The sequence below is a fragment of the Acomys minous genome (genome assembly GCF_964271855.1).
Source record: "Acomys minous genome assembly, chromosome: 3".
Lineage (NCBI taxonomy): Eukaryota > Metazoa > Chordata > Mammalia > Rodentia > Muridae > Acomys > Acomys minous.
In genome coordinates, this window is record NC_140485.1 from 26,677,035 (window position 1) to 26,695,025 (window position 17,991).

Here is a 17,991-nt window from a genome sequence, read left to right on the forward strand (position 1 = left end):
TGTCTGCTTCTGCCTCCTGAGTGCTGGGATTAAAGGTGTGTGCCACCATGCCTGGCTGTGACGACGACTCCGACTCCTCCTCCTCCTCCTCCTCCTCCTCCTCCCCCTCCTCCTCCTCCTCCTCCTCTTCCTCCTCCTCTTCCTCCTCCTCCTCCTTCTTCTGTTCTTGGTTTTTCGAGACAGGGTTTCACTGTGTAGCCTTGGCTATCCTGGACTTGCTTTGTAGACCAGGCTGGTCTCAAACTCACAGTGATCCCCCTGCCTCTGCCTCCCGAGTGCTGGGATTAAAGATGACTTCTTAATGTAGGTCACTTCTGCTGCCTTGGTGCCAGCATGTGCCTGGTCTTACTGCGAAGTGGTTCTTACTAGGAAAGGAAAGTTGCTGTTACTCTTTGTAACATTGTCTCACGCATGCAGACAAAACACCCACACACATGAGCCTATTAAGACACCAGAGACAACCCCAGAGAACAAACTCTATAATTCCAGATCCAGCAGAGGCCAGAAACGGGGGTCAGATCCCCTAGATCTGGAATTACAGACAGTTGGTTCTCTCTGGGAGGCTGTTGTATATCTGTTTTGGGTTCTTTTTTTCTTTTTTTCTAATTTTCCATTTATTATAATTTATTCATATTACATCCTGATTGTTATCCCTTCCCTTGTATCTTCCTGTTCCCACCCTCCCGCCCTCTTCTGCCCTCTTCCCCCCACCCCCAAGACCTCTGACTGGTGGGGCCCTGACCACAGCCTATCAGGTCTCATCCTAGTCTTGGAAGCTTCTAGCCTCTGTACAATGTATCCCAGGCCTAGAAGGTTTTCAGCCTCTGAGACTGACTGCTTAATAAACTCACCCTTACTTGTTCTTTCTGAGCTCTGGCCTGGCTGGTTCAACTCAGCTGTTCTGGCTCAGACTCCTCTCCCAGCTGACTTACTTAATCTGGCTTCTCTCTCAGCCTCTGAATTGCTCTGCTTGGCCTCAAACTAACTCAGCAATCTGCTCTAATTTTCTGGCTTCTCATGCTCTGATTCTTTCTCTGCAACCTGTCTCTCCATTACTGTCCCAGTAAAACTGCCTTTTAAGTACCTTCCCTTTCCCCTCTCCCCTCTTGAAAGTTGGACATATCCTATTGTGTCACACTTCTCTGCCACTCACTGAGACAGACATCACTTTCAAACATGCGTGCTCTACACCAGGCTGGCCTTGAATGGAGATCTGTTTGCATCTGTCTCCTGGATTAAAGGCGTGTTTATATTCCAGCTGGATCGTATATAATGGAAGATCTTTGGATGTGATCTCTTGCCAGAACAGCCATGATTGAATTAACATTCCTCTACAAGCCCTAAAGCATTGTTCTTATAAAAATTAGGCGTGTGATCGGTGTTTTAAATATAAAAGTCTTGGGCATGCGAGCTAGCCTGTTGGGTAAAAGCATTTGCCACTAGCCCTGATAATTTGAGTCTTATCCTGGGAACCCACATGGTGGAAGCAGAGAACTGATCCCCGCAAATTGTCCTCGGACTTCCAAATATATGCACCTTGACACACATGTGCCCACACACAAATGTATACTCACACAATAATAAATAAATACAATAAAACATTGAAAAATAATCAGTTAATTAACATGATACTAGTTCAGGCTCTGTCCTGGTTGGCTTTTCTTGTCAGCTTGACACAAGCTAAAGTTATCTGGGAAGAGGACCCTCACCTGAGGAAATGCGCTACAGACTTGCCTACAAGCAGTCTGGCTGGAGTCATTTTCTCAATTAATGATTGATCTGGAGGGCCCAGCCCATTGTGGGTGGTACCCCCCTGAGAAGGTGGTCCTGAGTTGTATAAAACGCAGGCTGAGGGGTGGGCTGATAGCTCAGGAGTTTAAGATTCAGGTTTGAGTCTCAGCACCCATGTGGTGCCTCATAGCCGTCTGTAATTCCAGTGCCAGGGAATCCCAACAGACTCGCACGTAGTGTGCATACCGGAAAAATGTCACACACATTAAAAAAAAAAAAAAAAAAAGGCAGGCTGAATAAGCCCTGGGGAGCAAGCCAGTAAACTGCACTTCTCCATGGCCTCTGCTCCGGGTTCCTGCCCTGACTTCCTTTTATGAAATGAACGATGGCAAATTTTAATGTAAAATAAGCCCTTTTCTCTCCAAGTTTGGTCATAGTGTTTTATCACAGTAATAAAAGTAATTAATACACAGAGTAACACATATATACACACATATACACATATATACACACATAGATTTTTTTTCTTTTTCCTTTTTCTTTCTTTCCTTTTTTTTTTTTTTTCAAGATAGGGTTTCTCTGTGTAGCCTTGCCTGTCCTGGACTCACTTTGTAGACCAGGCTGGCCTGGAACTCACAGCAATCCACCTGCCTCTGCCTCCTGAGTGCTGGGATTAAAGGCGTGCGCCACCACACCCGGCCTGAGATTTTTTTTTTTTCATTGAGATATGGTCTCACTATATTACATAGCCCTGACTGGCCTGGAACTCACTTTGTAGACCAAACTATCCCAGATTTTGCAGAGATTCACCTGCCTCTACCTCCCAAGTGCTGAAGTAAAAGAAATGCACAACCATACCCAGCCCAACATATGTAGTTTAGCTATGGTATTGAAATATTGGTTAATTAGAAATCAGTTTCTTTTTTTTTTTTTTTTTTTTTTTTTTTTTGAGACAGGGTTTCTCTGTGTAGCAGCTGTGGCTGTCCTGGCATTCACTCTCATGAACTCACAGATATCCACCATCGTCTGCCTCCAAGTGTTGGGATTAAAGGCGTGCACCACCACTGCCTGGCTAGAAATCAGTTTCTAAGTCACAATTCTAACCTCTATGTCACAACTGATTTATTAATGCTGACTTTTATTTTCCCGTAGAAAATGGTCTCTCTCTGATTTTGTTTGGTTTAACTCAAGAGGAATTTCTGAACAGACTCATGATCCACGGAAGTGCCAGCACTGTGGACTCCCTTTGCCACCTCAATGGCTGGGGCCGCTGCTCCATCCCTATACATGCTCTAGAGGTAACAGCATGACGCTTGTCCCACGTCACTGGCTATCATGTGCCCTGTGTTAATGAGTGACTGAAAGAATCCATGTATTCTAGCCATCTTCACCTCTCATCTATCTATTTCCTTAACTCTTAATACTCTTACTGGCTCTGAAGATAGGCGATCAAGGGCTCAGTGGTTAAGAGCGCTGACTGCTCTTCCAAACGTCCTGAGTTCAATACCCAGCAACCACATGGAGGCTCACAACCGTCTGTATGGGATCTGGTGCCCTCTTCTGGAGTGCAGGAGTACATGCAGACCTACATACAGACAAAACACTGTATGCATAATAAATAAATTTTTTGAAAAAAGATATGAGATCATAACAAATGCTATTTAAGAAAGGTAATGTGATAGAAATGGAGACAACAATAAACTAATAATAAGCTAGTATGACAAGAATCAAGCTGTGGAGAACAGAGTAGACATGATGTTTATGACCTTTTATTTCTTTACTCTTATCCAGATTTAGAAGATATAACTTGAATTTATATATCGTTTTACAGTTCACACACATTCTTTTATAAAACAATCACATGAACTATCCACAACTGAGTAATTTTTATTCCCTCTCTCTGTCTCTGTCTGTCTGTTTGTCTGTCTTTCTCTCAGATTAAGAATAGACACAGAGTGGCCAACCCAGTGCCCACAGTATACTAATAAAGAAAAGAACTAGAGTACAAGTCAGGGCATTTCTGAGAGGCTTTGTTGTTTGTTTTGAGGTAAGAATATCCCAGCCAGTCTCAGACTTGCTGTGCAGCTAAGACTGACCGAGGACTCCTGCTCTTCCTGCTTCTACCTCCCGAATTCTGAGTGCAAGTGGTTGTGTGTGTGTGTGTGTGTGTGTGTGTGTATGTATGTGTGTGTGTATCATATATATATGATGTATTTAATAACTCAGTTTATTTTAGAATCTTTTTCACAAGTATCTCTGAATTTAAGGTCAGTGCAGCTACAAACTGCAGTAAAATTTCCTATTTTTTTCTGTAATTTTTAAAAATGTTCCCAGCACTCGGGAGGCAGAGGTAGGTGGATCACTGTAAGGGAGGCCAGCCTAGTCTACAAGTGAGTCTAGAACAGCCGTGACTACACAGAGAAACCCTGCCTCAAAAAACCAAAAATGTTGATGAAAGAATATTTATGAATATATCTGTATTTAAGCACACCAACACATTAGGCCTTTCCCTCCAACTTTTTAAAGACTTTATTACTTTTAATTTGTGTGTGTGTATGTATGTATGTATGTGTGAGTATAGGTGTGTATGTGTGTGCATGCGTACACACGTGTGTGTGCGTGTGTGTGTGCATGTGTGTGTGTATGTGTGTGTGTGTGTGTAGGGGTCTGTGTATGTAAGTGCGGGTGTCCTTTGAGGCCAAAGAAGGGCATCATACTCCTGGAGCTGTTGTTACAGGCAGTTGTGAGGAGCCATGCGGGTGCAGTCTCAACTCCTGAGCCATCTCTAGCCCCTTTTCCAACCTTCTTTTTCACACCACACCCATTCTATGACATCTGTGTTGCATGTACGTGTAAAAATCTCACATCCCTCTACTGAGCACAAGTAAACTATGTACCAAAGTTGCTTCTGAAGATCTTAAACTTTTAGAGGCAAAGTTGCTTAAATCAGAGCAAACAAACTGAGAAAATGAGGGGAAAAACACGAGTGGTTAAGATGAATCCCACAGACACACAGCTTCCGTCTTCTGTGGTTATCTTTGTTGAGGCAAGGTCTCCTTCGTTGTCCAAGCTGTCCTGGAACTCAGGTCCTCCCGCCTGACCCTCCCCAGTGCTGGTTTCCCATGTGTTGCCACATCCACTGTCCCCTCTCTTTTGAATCTACAAGCCTGAGTTAAAACTCTTCCGTTGTTAAGCAAAGGGCCGCCTCAGTTCCACATTTGCTCATAGTACTGTTTAATTAGCTCAGAGTAAGAGGATCCAAGAATGTTCAAACTATCTAACTCAAACATTTTTATCCTGAAAATACAACTTATTTCCTCCTCTGATTATTTTTTACAATAAACAGTCAGCTGAAACATTGGTTGGGGTTTGGGGGTAAAGATTGCCAAAATCTTTGGACACAAGACTGTTGAGCAAGTTGCCAATTTGTGGTGGATAGGACCAGCTCGTAGCCCCTGTCCAGAAAGGGCCTGCAGCACCCGAGGTGTCGCTGGTGCAGTAGCTCTGAATTGGAGTCACATAAGGATCATTAACAATGAGTTGTTTTGTTGTGGTGATGCACGCCTGTAATCCCAGCACTCAGGAGGCAGAGGCAGGCAGATCTCTGTGAGGTCAAGGCTAGCTGGGTCTACAAAGTGAGTCTAGGACAGCCAGGGCTACACAGAGAAACCCTGTCTCAAAAAATCAAAAAACCAAACAAATAAACAAACAAAGAAAAAAAAACTCAGAAAAACAAAAAACAAAAAAAAAGAAAAAAGAAAAAGAAAAAAATGAGTTGCTTCTTCCAAACCCATACAGGGAAAATCTTATCTGGCTTCTTTCCTCTCCGAGTTTAGGCTGGCATAGAAAACCGTCAGCTGGACACAGTAGATTTCTTCTTGAAGAGCAAGGAAAATCTTCTCACTCCGTCTTCAAAATCTCCTGCTCCTGATCAGCTGCACCACTTTTCATCCCATTCATATTTAAGACGTAAGTAATGTACGGACTTAGCATTTTAGACATTTTCTCATTATTATTGCTTCTATAATTTATGTGTATATATGTGTGTCTGCTTGTGCGTAAGTGCCTGCTTGGATGTGTGTGCCTGCTTGCACATGTGTGCCTGTGTTTGTACAGGTGCCTGGGGACACCTGAGGAACCCGGTGGTACTAGTTACACCTGTTTATAAGCCACCTGATGTGGGTGTTGGGAACTGGACCCCGTCCTGTGAAAGAGCAGCCAGTGCTCTTAAGCGCTGACCATCTCTCCAGCCCTCTTACTGTTTTCTACTGGTTTTTTGCTGGTCACAACACAGTGGTAAAGAGGAGCACTCAGTGTTCTTCCAGAGGCCCTGGGTTCCTTTCTCAGCACCCACACAGTGGCTCACAGCTATCTGTAACTCCAGGTCCAGGAGAGCGGATGCCCTCCTCTTCAGGGTTCCATTGGCACTAGGCACACACATGGTGCACAGACATACAGGCAGGCTAAACACTCAGACACATAAAATAAAAGAAAATAATAAAAGAAAACAAAGTGAGGCAGCCTCTCAACCAGGCCTGGTGTTGCATGCCTGTAATTCCAGCATTTCTAAAAGGAGGGAGGGAGGGAAGGAGGGAGGAAGGGAGGGAGGGAGGGAGGGAGGGCTGCAAGTGCAAAGTTAGTCTATGCCACCTGCTAAGTTTGAAGGAGGCTGGGATTGTATAAAAAGACCCTGTCTCAAAATAAACAAAATCAGATACAGGGCTTTAATTTCAGTACTTGGGAGGCAGAAGCAGGCAGATTGCTGTGGGTTCAAGGACAGCCTGATCTACATAGTGAGTTCAAGGCCAGTCAGGCAAGGCTACATAGTGAGACCCAGTCTCCAAAAAGAAAAAGAAAGAGAACAGAACCCCCTCTTTCTTCCCCCCTTCCTCTATCCCTTACCCACTCTTTTTCTTTCTTTCCTTCTTTCTTTTTTCCCACTGAGGATGAAGCCTAGGCCTTGGCGTACTCTAGGCAGGGCTGTGCCCCTGAGCTGCACTCCTAACCCCCTCTGTCTTGATAGTAGCTTCACCCACTGTCCCCAGCTACAGGTCTCACATTCTCACACGCACGCAACTGCAAAGCTGAGTGGATGTTGAGGTAAGCAGGGCCCTCAAATGCAGAGAAGGGAGTCAGGGCATGGTACACGCCTGTCCCCACATGCATGTTGGAGTGGCTCTGGAATCACACGGGCTCAAGTTTTTGGCTCTGCCATTTCATTTACTTCCAAAATTAGCTTGGAGAAGTGATTTGCTCTCTCTGAACCTCAGTCTCCTCAGTCTCTGGAAAGAGAGTTAACACTTAGTGAGTTATTGAAAGGAAATAAAATGAGTTCATAAAGCACCAGGTGGGCAAAGTCCTGATAGTAATACTGGTAAATATTTATTAGTGCCTGCAGGCACTGAGGTTTGCGAGCAGTGAGCCTTCCTAAAGGTGCGAGCTTGTGAAGGTAAGACACTGGACCTGTGTGTGTAAGAGTCCTGCAGCTGACATTTTGGATGTGCTGATGTGGGGGATGGTGTAGTGTTTCTTTGCTCATTTCCTCATTTGTTCTCAGAGGTGGAAGAGATGACACCAGCCCTGGATTTACTTTGCTCAGCAATTAGAGAGAGTGACTCTGAGACCCAGAGCAAACACTTTGCAGAGCAGCTGCTTCACCTCACCCTGTCCTTCCTCAACAAGCAAATAAAGGAGCTTTTCCTTTACACTGAAGGTGAGGACAGCAGCCAGGGCGGGCACGGGCGCATGGTACTGAAGGTGAGGACAGCAGCCAGGGCGGGCACCGGGCGCATGGGCAGAACAAAACAGGGAGGCTGGGCTCCCTGGACACACTGCTGTGAAGAAAGCCAAGTGAGGGAGAGGGGTCTGACACTAAGCACAGACAGAAAGATAATGGCAGGAAGAGTAAATAAAGAAGCCTCTGTAAAGGCAGCTACGTGTAGCAATGGAAATAAAGCCTCAGGCTTAGTTGACAGTTTCCAGAGTTCCTTTCAACAAGTTGTGTTGTGTTCTCCCTCCTTTTTTCCCCATGCCTGTTTACACACACACACACACACACACACACACACACACACACACACACACACACACCCCTGCCTATGTTCACTCATACACACTTTCTCTCTCACACACACATATATGTCTATGCACACTCATGTACACACTTTCTCTCTCTCTCTCTCTCTCTCTCTCTCTCTCTCTCTCTCTCTCTCTCTCTCACACACACACACACACACACACACACACACACACACACGCATGCACACTGGCACACTGGCACACTGATGGTTTGTAAAGAGCTAGATGAGCATCTACAGAAAGGAGTGGACATTTTGACCAGCTACATCAATGAACTTCGGACTTTTATGATAAAGTTTCCTTGGAAGCCAGCAGAAGCCACGGATGAATATGCTGTAAATGAAGATGTCCTCACAGTAATGGAGGGTGAAATTTGGGAGCAACTCAGCTTTGAGGTAAATATGAGTGTTCATCATCTCTGATTTTCAGGTTCAGATAGCCTAAGAAAATACCAGAAGAAACAGAATTCAGAATGCGCATGCTGTGCTGTGGGGTCTGGCCAGGTACTGACACGTGGTTTCAAATCCCTGTGTCTAGCTCCTGCTAATCCTGTGCCTCTAGGTACCCTCAGAACGCCACATCTGCCACAGGACCAGCCCTGAGCCCGTTTCCTGGCAATCCTGCCCCACTGGCGTGGCCTGGAAGTTGTTTTTGTTTTATTTATTTTGGAGATAGGGTCTCGCCATCCCAGGCTTCCTTGAGCTTGTTTTGTAAGCCAGAGTGGGCACAAGCTTAGGACCCTCCGGCCCCAGCCTCCCTTGTAGGCCTAGGGCACAAGCTTAGGACCCTCCGAGCCCAGCCTCCCTTGTAGGCCTAGGGCACCATCCTCTCCAGGGCACTTAGACCGTGAGGGTCTTCTATGGCATCATTACCAGGAGGTGTGCTGGATTTGAGTCCTACTTATTGTAAATTCTAACAGACACATTCACCATTTAAATCTTTCATCTGTCCATCTGTTTGCTTCTCTTTTCAAAGTAGTAATTAGCTAGAAATGTGTTGCCGTCTGTCTGACTTGGGGACGGGGAGAGTCCCTCCCTTTATAGAGAGTGTGTTGGGGAGGCAAAGCCAGTTTCTTGATGCAGAGTGAAAGGGACAACGCAGAGACTTGGCCATGTCCTCAGTACTGCTGTTGTAGGGCAGAGGGGCCGGGGAGCACTGCGTCACGGCCTTTCTCTACCCAGAGGCTTGCTTTTCTTGCTAACTTTTGGCTGCTTTCTGTCTGCCCACTTTACAGGCCTCTCTGCCTGTGTTCCTCCCTTTAGAGAGCACTGTCGGCAGTCCTCAGTTCTTCTTTCTCAAGATCACTGATTTTTAACTCTCTCTTTCTCTCCCTCTTCCTCCCTGACCCCAGCCTCTGTGAGCGTGTGTGTGTGTGTGTGTGTGTGTGTGTGTGTTGACGGGGATTACAGTTCTCTGTGACATAAGCTATGGACTATCTCCAGAACCCTTGTGTGCATGTGCACACACCTCCATTAAGAATGCCTCCATTGGGGCTGGAGAGATGGCTCAGAGGTTAAGAGCGCTGTCTGCTCTTCCAAAGGTCCTGAGTTCAATTCCCAGCAACCACATGGTGGCTCACAACCATCTGTAGTGAGGTCTGGTGCCCTCTTCTGGCGTGCAGGTGTACAAGAAAGAATGCCTCTGTTCTGTTCCCTCTGGGTTCAGATCTTCACTTTAGGTCTCTTTTGCAGTGACCTTTCCACACCTCGTAATCTTGACCTTCAGCTGTGTCTTTGACCTTTCAGTCTATTCCCTGCTGCTTCCTAAAGCGTCTGATAAGAAACATGGCCTCTTGCTGTTAAAGTCTTCTAGTGGTTCCACGTAAGCTTGAGGGCTGTGCACCTCACACTGCACAGGCTCTTGACGGAATCAGCTTTGCTTTCAAGTCTCATCCGTTGCTCTCCCCTATTATTTTGAGTCACCTGGAGTCTCTGAAGGCTTGCCATAGTACTTTTCACTTTGTGTCTATATTCCACGTTTCCTCTTTTGGGAATCCCTGTCTTCTGATCAGTCATCTCTGCTCAGTCACATGTCCTGAGCCTCCCACCCCCACTGTGGTCGCTCTTCTCATTTCTGTGCCTCCTGTGCTGATACCTCAGCCCTCAGCGGTGAGCACTGTAACTGCTTTCGTTGTGTTTTCACAGTTGTTGTTGTTGTTTTAAAGATTTATTTATTATGTATACAATGTTCTGCCTGCGTGTATGCCTGCACTCCAGATCAGGGCACCAGATCTCATTATAGATGGTTGTGAGCCACCATGTGGTTGCTGGGAATTGAACTCAGGACCTCTGGAAGAGCAGGCAGCGCTCTTAACCACTGAGCCATTGTTTTCATGGTTGTGAGGTTCTGGGCTGCAGGTAGCTCCTATTCCCCACACCTTGCCTGGAAGTAGATTTTTCAATCAAAGACCCCTCAGTAGGTATCTAATGTATGTATACATTCTGTATTGATAATCGTAATAAGAAATCTAAAAGGAGCTTAAACTTACATTTTTCTTCTTTTTCCTAGGAGGTTATTGCCGACGCCATTTTAAATAACAGAATCCCAGAGGCGCAGGCTTTCTTCAGGGCTACCGGTCATTCTGCTCAGCGGCTGGAGGAGCTGGTTAGGATAGGCCTGGATCTGGCGTTTGACAGTTTGAAAAAGAACAACGTAAAGGAGGCCTCCACACTCTTGAGGAACATGGTGAGTGGTAATGACCTACTTGTCTCTGAGCCTCTCTGGAGGCCAAGACGACCGAGAATTCACTCTGCAACCCTGGCTGGCCTTAGACTCATTTGTGATCCTCCTGCCTCGGCTTCTGAGTGTTGGGGTTACCGGCATGAACCGCCACAGCTGGCATCTCTTAGTTTTGTTTTTAGACACGGTCTTGCTGTGTAGGCCTGACTGGCCTTGAACTCATTGTCCCCATGCCTCAGCCCCTCAAGTGCTTGGACTACACACATGCAGCCCGCCACCCGAGCCAGTGCTTTTCATAGAAGACTGTACACGTGCCATGCACAGGCCTGAGGTTTGCTGGTGGACGCTCTGTGCCTTTCATGGGACCCTTACCTCTCCATCTGATCTTCGCTGGGTTATGCCCTGGCGTAGGGGCTCAGTGGAGAAGGGAAGTCCTAGACTCCGCCTCCGGGTCCTCGTCCTGGGAAAGTGCAGAGGAGTTTGTTGTTTCTGTCAACCGTTGGTTTCAAGTAAACTACCATAGTAATTTGTTGTAGTTTTGGTCCTCCAGTTGCCTGACATTACCTTAAAGTGTCCTGTGTTGCCTTCGCTCTAGAAAAACCGTTAATGGCTTTGAGGACAAGCAATCAGTACATCCAATTGATGTAGAAAGCAAACATTCCCAGAGTAGAAATGGGCATGCCTTTTAGCAGGATGCATGTCACAGTCCAGCATTCTGTGTCCAACATATTTATGTTCAAGTGGTTCAGCACACATGTAAGTTTTTAAAATTTCTTTTTAGGGCTTCAATGTGCAAGATGAGTTGCTCAAGATATGCTTTTTTACAACTGATAAAAGTCTGCGGGACTTTTTGGTAAGTAAAGGTGAAACTGTGTAGCTTCTGTTTTCATTTGAGACAGGATCTTGGATTCTGGCCTCTCGGCTCCTGATCCTGGTACCACCTCAGCATTCTGGATGCTAAAGTTACAGGCATGCCTGGCTGCTCCTCCCGCCCCACCCTTTTTTGTTTTGTTTTTGTTTTGTTGGTTTTGGGTTTTTTTGTTTGTTTGTTTGGTTTTTGGGGTTTTTGGGGGTTTTCAAGACAGGGTTTTCCTGTGTAGCCTTGGGTCTCCTGGACTTGCTTTGTAGACCAGCCTGGCCTGGAACTCACAGAGATCTGCCTGCCTCTGCCTCCCAACTGCTGGGATTAAAGGCATGTACCACTATACTCAGTGGTGGTTACACTTTTATTAGACCACTTTGATGAATTTTTTAACTTTAAAATGAATAAGTTTAATATTTAGGGAATATATAAATAAACTTAATATTTGTTTATTTATATTTTGGTTTATTTTTATCTTTTTGGTTTTTCAAGACAGGGTTTCTCTGTGTAGCCTTGGCTGTCCTGGACTCACTTTGTAGACCAGGCTGGTCTTGAACTCACAGCAATCCACCTGCCTCTGCTTCCTGAGTGCTGGGATTAAAGGCATGCACCATCACCACCTGGCTTATGTTTTTGTTTTTTTGAAACAAGGTTTCTCTGTGTAACAGAGCCCTGGCTGTCCTGGAACTCACTATGTAGACCAGGCTGGCCTCGAACTCCTAGAGATCCATCTGCCTCTACCTCCCAAGAGCTAGGCTTCCCTGCACCACCATGCCTCGTACAATCTTTTTTAATGATTGTGACTATTTTGGTATTTGACATTATTGTAATGGAAGAATTATGTGAATGTATATTAATGTAAAAAGTGCTGATTACAAGGTTGGAAAGGTGCTCAGCAGATAAAGGCTCCAGCTGCCAAGCCCGACAGCTTGACTTCTATCCCTGGGACCCTCATGGTGGACGGAGAGAGCCAACTCCATCAAGGCGTCCTCTGACTCACACACACACTCACACATGGTGCACACACAAAATAAACAGTGGAATAAAAAATGTTAGTACAGGATACAATTCCTCCCTCCTCCCCTCCCTCCCTTTTCCCTTCTCCCCACCCTCTCCTCTCTCCATCTTCCTTTGTGGTGCTGCAGATCAGACCCATGGCTTGAGGCCTGCTACCAGTGAGCTACATTCTCCAACCCAGAATACAGTTATTAAATGGCATTTAATCTTGTGCCTTTTGTTTTGCGAATGTTCTTGATTTTTGTGTGGTCATTGCTCTAATTGCTTCTTATTCAAGGTTGAAATTTTAAAAGAAAAAGAATGTTTTTCTGAAAAAGAAAGAAGAACTGTAGACTTTGTTCATCAAGTTGAAAATCTTTATTCAGGACACTTCCCGGAAAATGTGCAGACACAGTCCTTCCCCAGGTAGGGCCATGAGTCCCTTAGGTGATGATGGAAGAAGATCATGGGTCACATTCCACTTGTAGTAATTACAGAACTAAGGATTTAGTCCCCAGCAAGATAAAATGTGTGTCTTAAGGAAGGGCATTAGAGGCTGGGCAGTGGTGGTGCATGCCTTTAATCCCAGCACTCAGGAAGCAGAGGCAGGCTGCTGTGAGTTCGAGGCCAGCCTGGTCTACAAAGTGAGCCCAGGACAGCCAAGACTACACAGTGAAACCCTGTCTCAAAAAAAAAAAAAAAACTTAAAAAAAAAAAAGAAGGGCATTAGAAATTTACTGTCACTTTAACACTTGTCATCAGAGTCATAATCTACTCTCAGCAGATAAAAAGGAATGGCTTTTCCCTTTAAATTTTAGGTATTGGATAAAGGAACAAGACTGTTTGAAGCACAAGTCTGTCTTGGACACATTCCTCAAACATGATCCAAAAGATGAGTTTAACAAACAGGACCATAGAATTGCACTGAATTGGGCGCACTGGTGGGACCAGCAGACACAGGAACGTATCCTTCTCCCCAGGCTAAGTCCAGAAGGCAAGTATAAGAGGACAAGAAATCTGAACATATCAAGTGGGGGTTGAATTAGGCAGAGATGTTTTCATATTTGGGGAGTCTCTACCTTAGGATTCCTTTCGGGGGAGGTTCACTTTCTGTAGAATTCAGTCATTGCATTAAGACCTCTTGCTTGTGGGCAGTGGTGGTGCACGCGGTGGTAGCGCATGCCTATAATCCCAGCACTTAGGAGGCAGAGACAGGTGGATTGCTGTGAGTTTGAGGCCAGCCTGGTCTACAAAGCGAGTCCAGGACAGCCAAGGCTACACAGAGAAACCCTGTCTCAAAAAACAAAACAAAAGAAAAGACTTCTTGTTTATAAAGTTTTGTGATGGATTTATGGTGTGGGGCTAAAAAAAAGTCTTGAGGTTCAGTGAATGGGTATTGCCAGAGCTAAAGGCTGTCATTCTGCCTTCACAGTGACAGTCTGCTTCTCCAAACAGTTTCTGAGCTTCTCGTGAGAATTGGGGATTAGTATCACACCAGGCTCTGGAGCAGAACTAACAGGGCGAGCAGTGCTAAGCCATAGCATCAAATTCATGTTTGCTGGTATGGCCTACATCTCTTACTTTACAGAGATGAGAGTTGACACAACTCCCAGCGCCCACTTCATTCATAGTAAGAAACACCTGCCTTCACTGTTCCCGTCTGTAGTTTTGATTATTAAGTGAACAAATCAAAATAATAAGACTATAAAGAAGTAGAGAGCTTGAATAAATCACACATGACATGAACGCAAGTAGTCAGTAACCATTCTGAGTTGAGTTACAAGTCAGTAGGCATAATTCACCCTGTTTTAAAAGGTGCTTTGTTCTTCATGCAGAATACAAAGCGCGTTCCCCAGAAGCCCTGTGGAGATACCTCACGGCTCGCCATGACTGGTCAAGCATTAGCTTGTGGCTGGAAGAATTTCAGACCCAGGAAAGTGTGTCACCTCAGCACAGGAAGTGGCCCCCTCTGAGTGTTGATGTCATTGATCAGAACACTTGCTGCAACAGTTACATGAGGAATGAGATTTTAGACAAGCTGGCCAGGTGCAGTAACTGAAGGGTTAAAGCAAGCGGGGAGAATAAAAGGAAGGAAAATAAAAACAACGGTGAAGGGAAGAGCGCTTATGTGGTGCCTGCGGGCCCTGTGCTCTGCTCAAGGCGTGTGATTGCACACATGCGATTTTTTTTCCCCTCTAAATTGCCACAAATTCAGTGCAGTGTGGCTTCCTAACAGAACATTTAGTGGGTATTGTTCTAAGTTGTTGTTTTTAAATCATCTGTCCTTAATGTCATGGGTGGTGAACAGATTCTCAAATTCCAGATGGAGGTTCTCCCTGCGACTTTCTGTGCCTTCTGTGGTTTTGTTTATTGTGAGACACGGTCTTGTGACGTTAGCCCAGATTGGCCTGGAGCTTGCTACATAGTGTCCTCTGATGTAGAGTTGTCAGTGGAGCAAATGGAGCAAGTGGCAGGAGGCAAGATTTAGTGTCCTCTGTCTCCACTTTTTTTAAAAAATAAAATTTATTTATTTATTTATCATGTATACAGTATTCTGCCTGGATGTATGCCTGCACACCAGAAGAGGGCACCAGATCTCATTATAGATGGTTGTGAGCCAGTGTGTGGTTGCTGGGAACTGAACTCAGGATCTCTGGAAGGGCAGCCAGAGCTCTTAACCTCTCTCTGTTCACCACCCATGACATTAAGGGCAGATGCTTTAAAAACAACAGGTTTTATGTGGCTTGATCTAGTCTGTCTTCCAGTGAGGAAAGTTAGGTGTGCACATCGTGTGTTTCTTCCACCTTCCAGTCGTACTTGCTGGGGATGTACTTAGGCTCCGCTGGCCTCACAGCGTGCACATAGAGTCAGATCCAGGAAGTGAAGAGCAAGCCTCTCTCTCACGGGACGGGGTCCTCGAACATCTGTTCTTCTCATTGCATTAATGCTCTTGTAGAATTCCTATGATCAAAATGTTTGCCTTAACGCCCCGCAGAGGTGGTGCAGTCTCCTAGTGCAGAGCCAGGCTGTCCCTGTCTCCTCCAACTCTTCTCTCCTGACTGGACAGATGAGTGTCCAGGAACACAGCAGGGACAAGAGGAGAGCTTAGGTCTGCAGAAAGGGGACACTGGAACCAATTTCTAGATATTTCACCAAAGAGGAAGTGCATGAGTATTCTCCTCGTGTCTGCCTGTATTCCACATGTGCTTCTGGTCCTCATGGAGGCCAGAAGGGGGCGTCAGATCCTCGAACTGGAGTGACAGATGGCTGTGATGTGGTGTTAGGTACTGAACCCAAGTCCTCCAGAAAAGCAGCCTAGGCTTTAACCACCAAGCATCTCTCTGGCCCTTATATACTGGTTTTTTGTTTTGTTTTTTTAAGATGCATTATTATTATGTGTACAGTGCTCTGCCTGCATGTACACCCACAGGCCAGAAGAGGGCATCATATCACATGACAGATGGTTGTGAGCCACCATGTGGTTGCTAGGAATTGAACTCAGGACCTTTGGAAGAGCAGGTGGTGCTCTTAACCTCTGAGCCATCTCTCCAGCCCACACTGTTTCTTTTTAACTGACTGTGTATTCCTTGTTCTTTTTGTATGGCAGTTAACCATGTGTTCAGTAGTAAATTTTTAAAAAGTAGTATTTGCCCAGCCCAGTGGTGCATGTCTGTAATCCTAGCACTTGGGAGGCAGAGGCAGAGGCAGGCGGATCTCTGTGAGTTCAAGGCTAGCCTGGTCTACAAAGTGAGTCCAGGACAGTCAGGGCTACACAGAGAAACCCAATCTCGAAAAACAAAACAAAACAAACAAACAAACAAACAAAATCCTATGTACAGATTTCCTTTTTTAAAATTAGAATTTATTCATATTACATCCCGATTGCTATTCCCTCAATTTTATTTCCCGTTCCCACCCTCCCTCCCTCTTCTGCCTATTCCCCTCCCCTAGGCCTCTGATTGGTGGAGCCCTCCTACCCCACTGTCTGGCCACAGCCTATTATTAAGTCTTATAAGGATGCCCTGCATCCTCTTCCTCCGTGTACCCACTAGGCCATCTTGCCAATGGGCAGTGGTCACCTGAGTGCACGTCAGCAGCAGTCCCCCTCCCCTCACATTTCCAGCCTTGTTTAGCAGCTGTGTTAACTGCTGTAGGTTCTCAGCAGAGTTTGTGGAAGCATGTCTGATTTGAACCTCGCACTTTTAACTTCTCGTCTCAATCCCACCCCACAGAAGTGGGGTTTTTCTTGCATCTGAACTGGAAGACTTCGAACTCTTTCTACTGAGACTGAGCCGGATTGGGGGTGTAATGCAAGACACCCTGCCCGTGCAAAGCTACAGCTCCTCGGAAGGGTGGGACTTTGATTCCCGCTTCATCCTCTACTGCTTGGAGCATGGCCTGCAGCATCTGCTCTACGTCTACCTCGACTATCACAAGTGAGAGCTGGGACCTGGGCGGAGTGGAGGCCAACACAGGGGCTTAGGATAAGCTTGAAGTCTCGAGCCTCCTGTGCTGCTGCCTAGGTGCTGGGGCTACAGGTGTGGCCATCTGCCTGCCTGCACGAAGCGCTCCGTTTCTTTCAAATGGCTGGAGATGAGCATGAAATGATGTGCCTAAGGGTGCCTGTCAGTGGCAGAGCCTTTGTCTGTCATGTGTAAGGCCATGCGTTCATTCACCAGCACTGCATGAAAAAAAAGAAAAAGAAAAAAAAGCATGTTTGTTTTAAAAAGCCTGAAAGAGAGATTGTAGCATTCACTTGGAATTCTTTTTCTTTTTTTAATAAGATTTATTTATTATTATGTATACAGTGTTTTGCCTGCATGTCAGAAAAAGGCATCAGATCACATTACAGACAGTTGTGAGCCACCATGTGGTTGCTGGGAATTGAACTCAGGACCTCTGGAGGAGCAAACAGTGCCCTTAACCTCTGAGCCATCTCTTCAGCCCCCTCACTTGGAATTCTTGATTCTTTTAAGAGAATTCTAAAAAATAAAACAAAACGAACCACTTTAATTCCATAGGCCCTGTAAAATGGATTAATTTAAAACTTAGGTTTATATAGGTAAATATACATAGCTGGTCTTGTTAGCTAGCTTGCTTTGGGGAAGGCTGCATCTACAAGGGTTTCTGGAAGTCTGAACTCTGGTCCTCATGACTGCATGGCCCCATGAATTACATATTTACATATTTGTATCTATTATTATCATTATGCATGCCCCATCTCTTGTGTGTGCGTGTTGCTGTACATGCATGTGCGTGCGTGTGTGTGCGTGCATGCGTGTATATGTATGTATGTATGTCTACACTCACGGTGGGGAATGGCAGGTGTTTGTCTTACTCTGTAGCTCAGGATGCACTAGAGTTTACAGCCATTCTCCTGCCTCAGCCTCCTGAGCACTGAGATTACAGGTGCTAGAGTTGATGTTCTTTTTTTGGCATTGCTGGAATCTGACCAAGGCCTTGTCATGCCAGGCGAGTGTTCTACTACTGAGGAACAGATGCAGCTGATGTTCAGGTTTTTCGAGACAGGCTTTGACTGTGTAGCCCAGGCTAGCCTGGAATACATATGCTGCCTTAGACTACTATAAGATTGCTCTTCTAATGCTAGCTATCACGTGAGCAAATGTGCTCAGAATAGTCATGGC

The 17,991-nt window shown here is 45.6% G+C and overlaps 1 protein-coding gene across 2 annotated transcripts in view; it reads left to right on the top strand.

The window, feature by feature from the left end:
• The window catches only part of SPG11 (SPG11 vesicle trafficking associated, spatacsin), a 69,127-nt gene that overhangs the window by 16,575 nt on the left and 34,561 nt on the right, over window positions 1–17,991 (top strand). Inside the window, exons 7-16 of one of the 2 annotated variants that reach the window (XM_084774271.1) lie at window positions 2,884–3,029; window positions 5,568–5,700; window positions 7,289–7,444; window positions 8,029–8,204; window positions 10,318–10,494; window positions 11,270–11,341; window positions 12,645–12,772; window positions 13,165–13,340; window positions 14,182–14,392; window positions 16,579–16,782. In XM_084774271.1, coding sequence (XP_084630397.1) covers window positions 2,884–3,029; window positions 5,568–5,700; window positions 7,289–7,444; window positions 8,029–8,204; window positions 10,318–10,494; window positions 11,270–11,341; window positions 12,645–12,772; window positions 13,165–13,340; window positions 14,182–14,392; window positions 16,579–16,782 — 1,579 coding nt within the window. The remainder of the gene's footprint in view (window positions 1–2,883; window positions 3,030–5,567; window positions 5,701–7,288; window positions 7,445–8,028; window positions 8,205–10,317; window positions 10,495–11,269; window positions 11,342–12,644; window positions 12,773–13,164; window positions 13,341–14,181; window positions 14,393–16,578; window positions 16,783–17,991) is intronic. The other variant, XM_084774272.1, reaches the window with a different exon arrangement.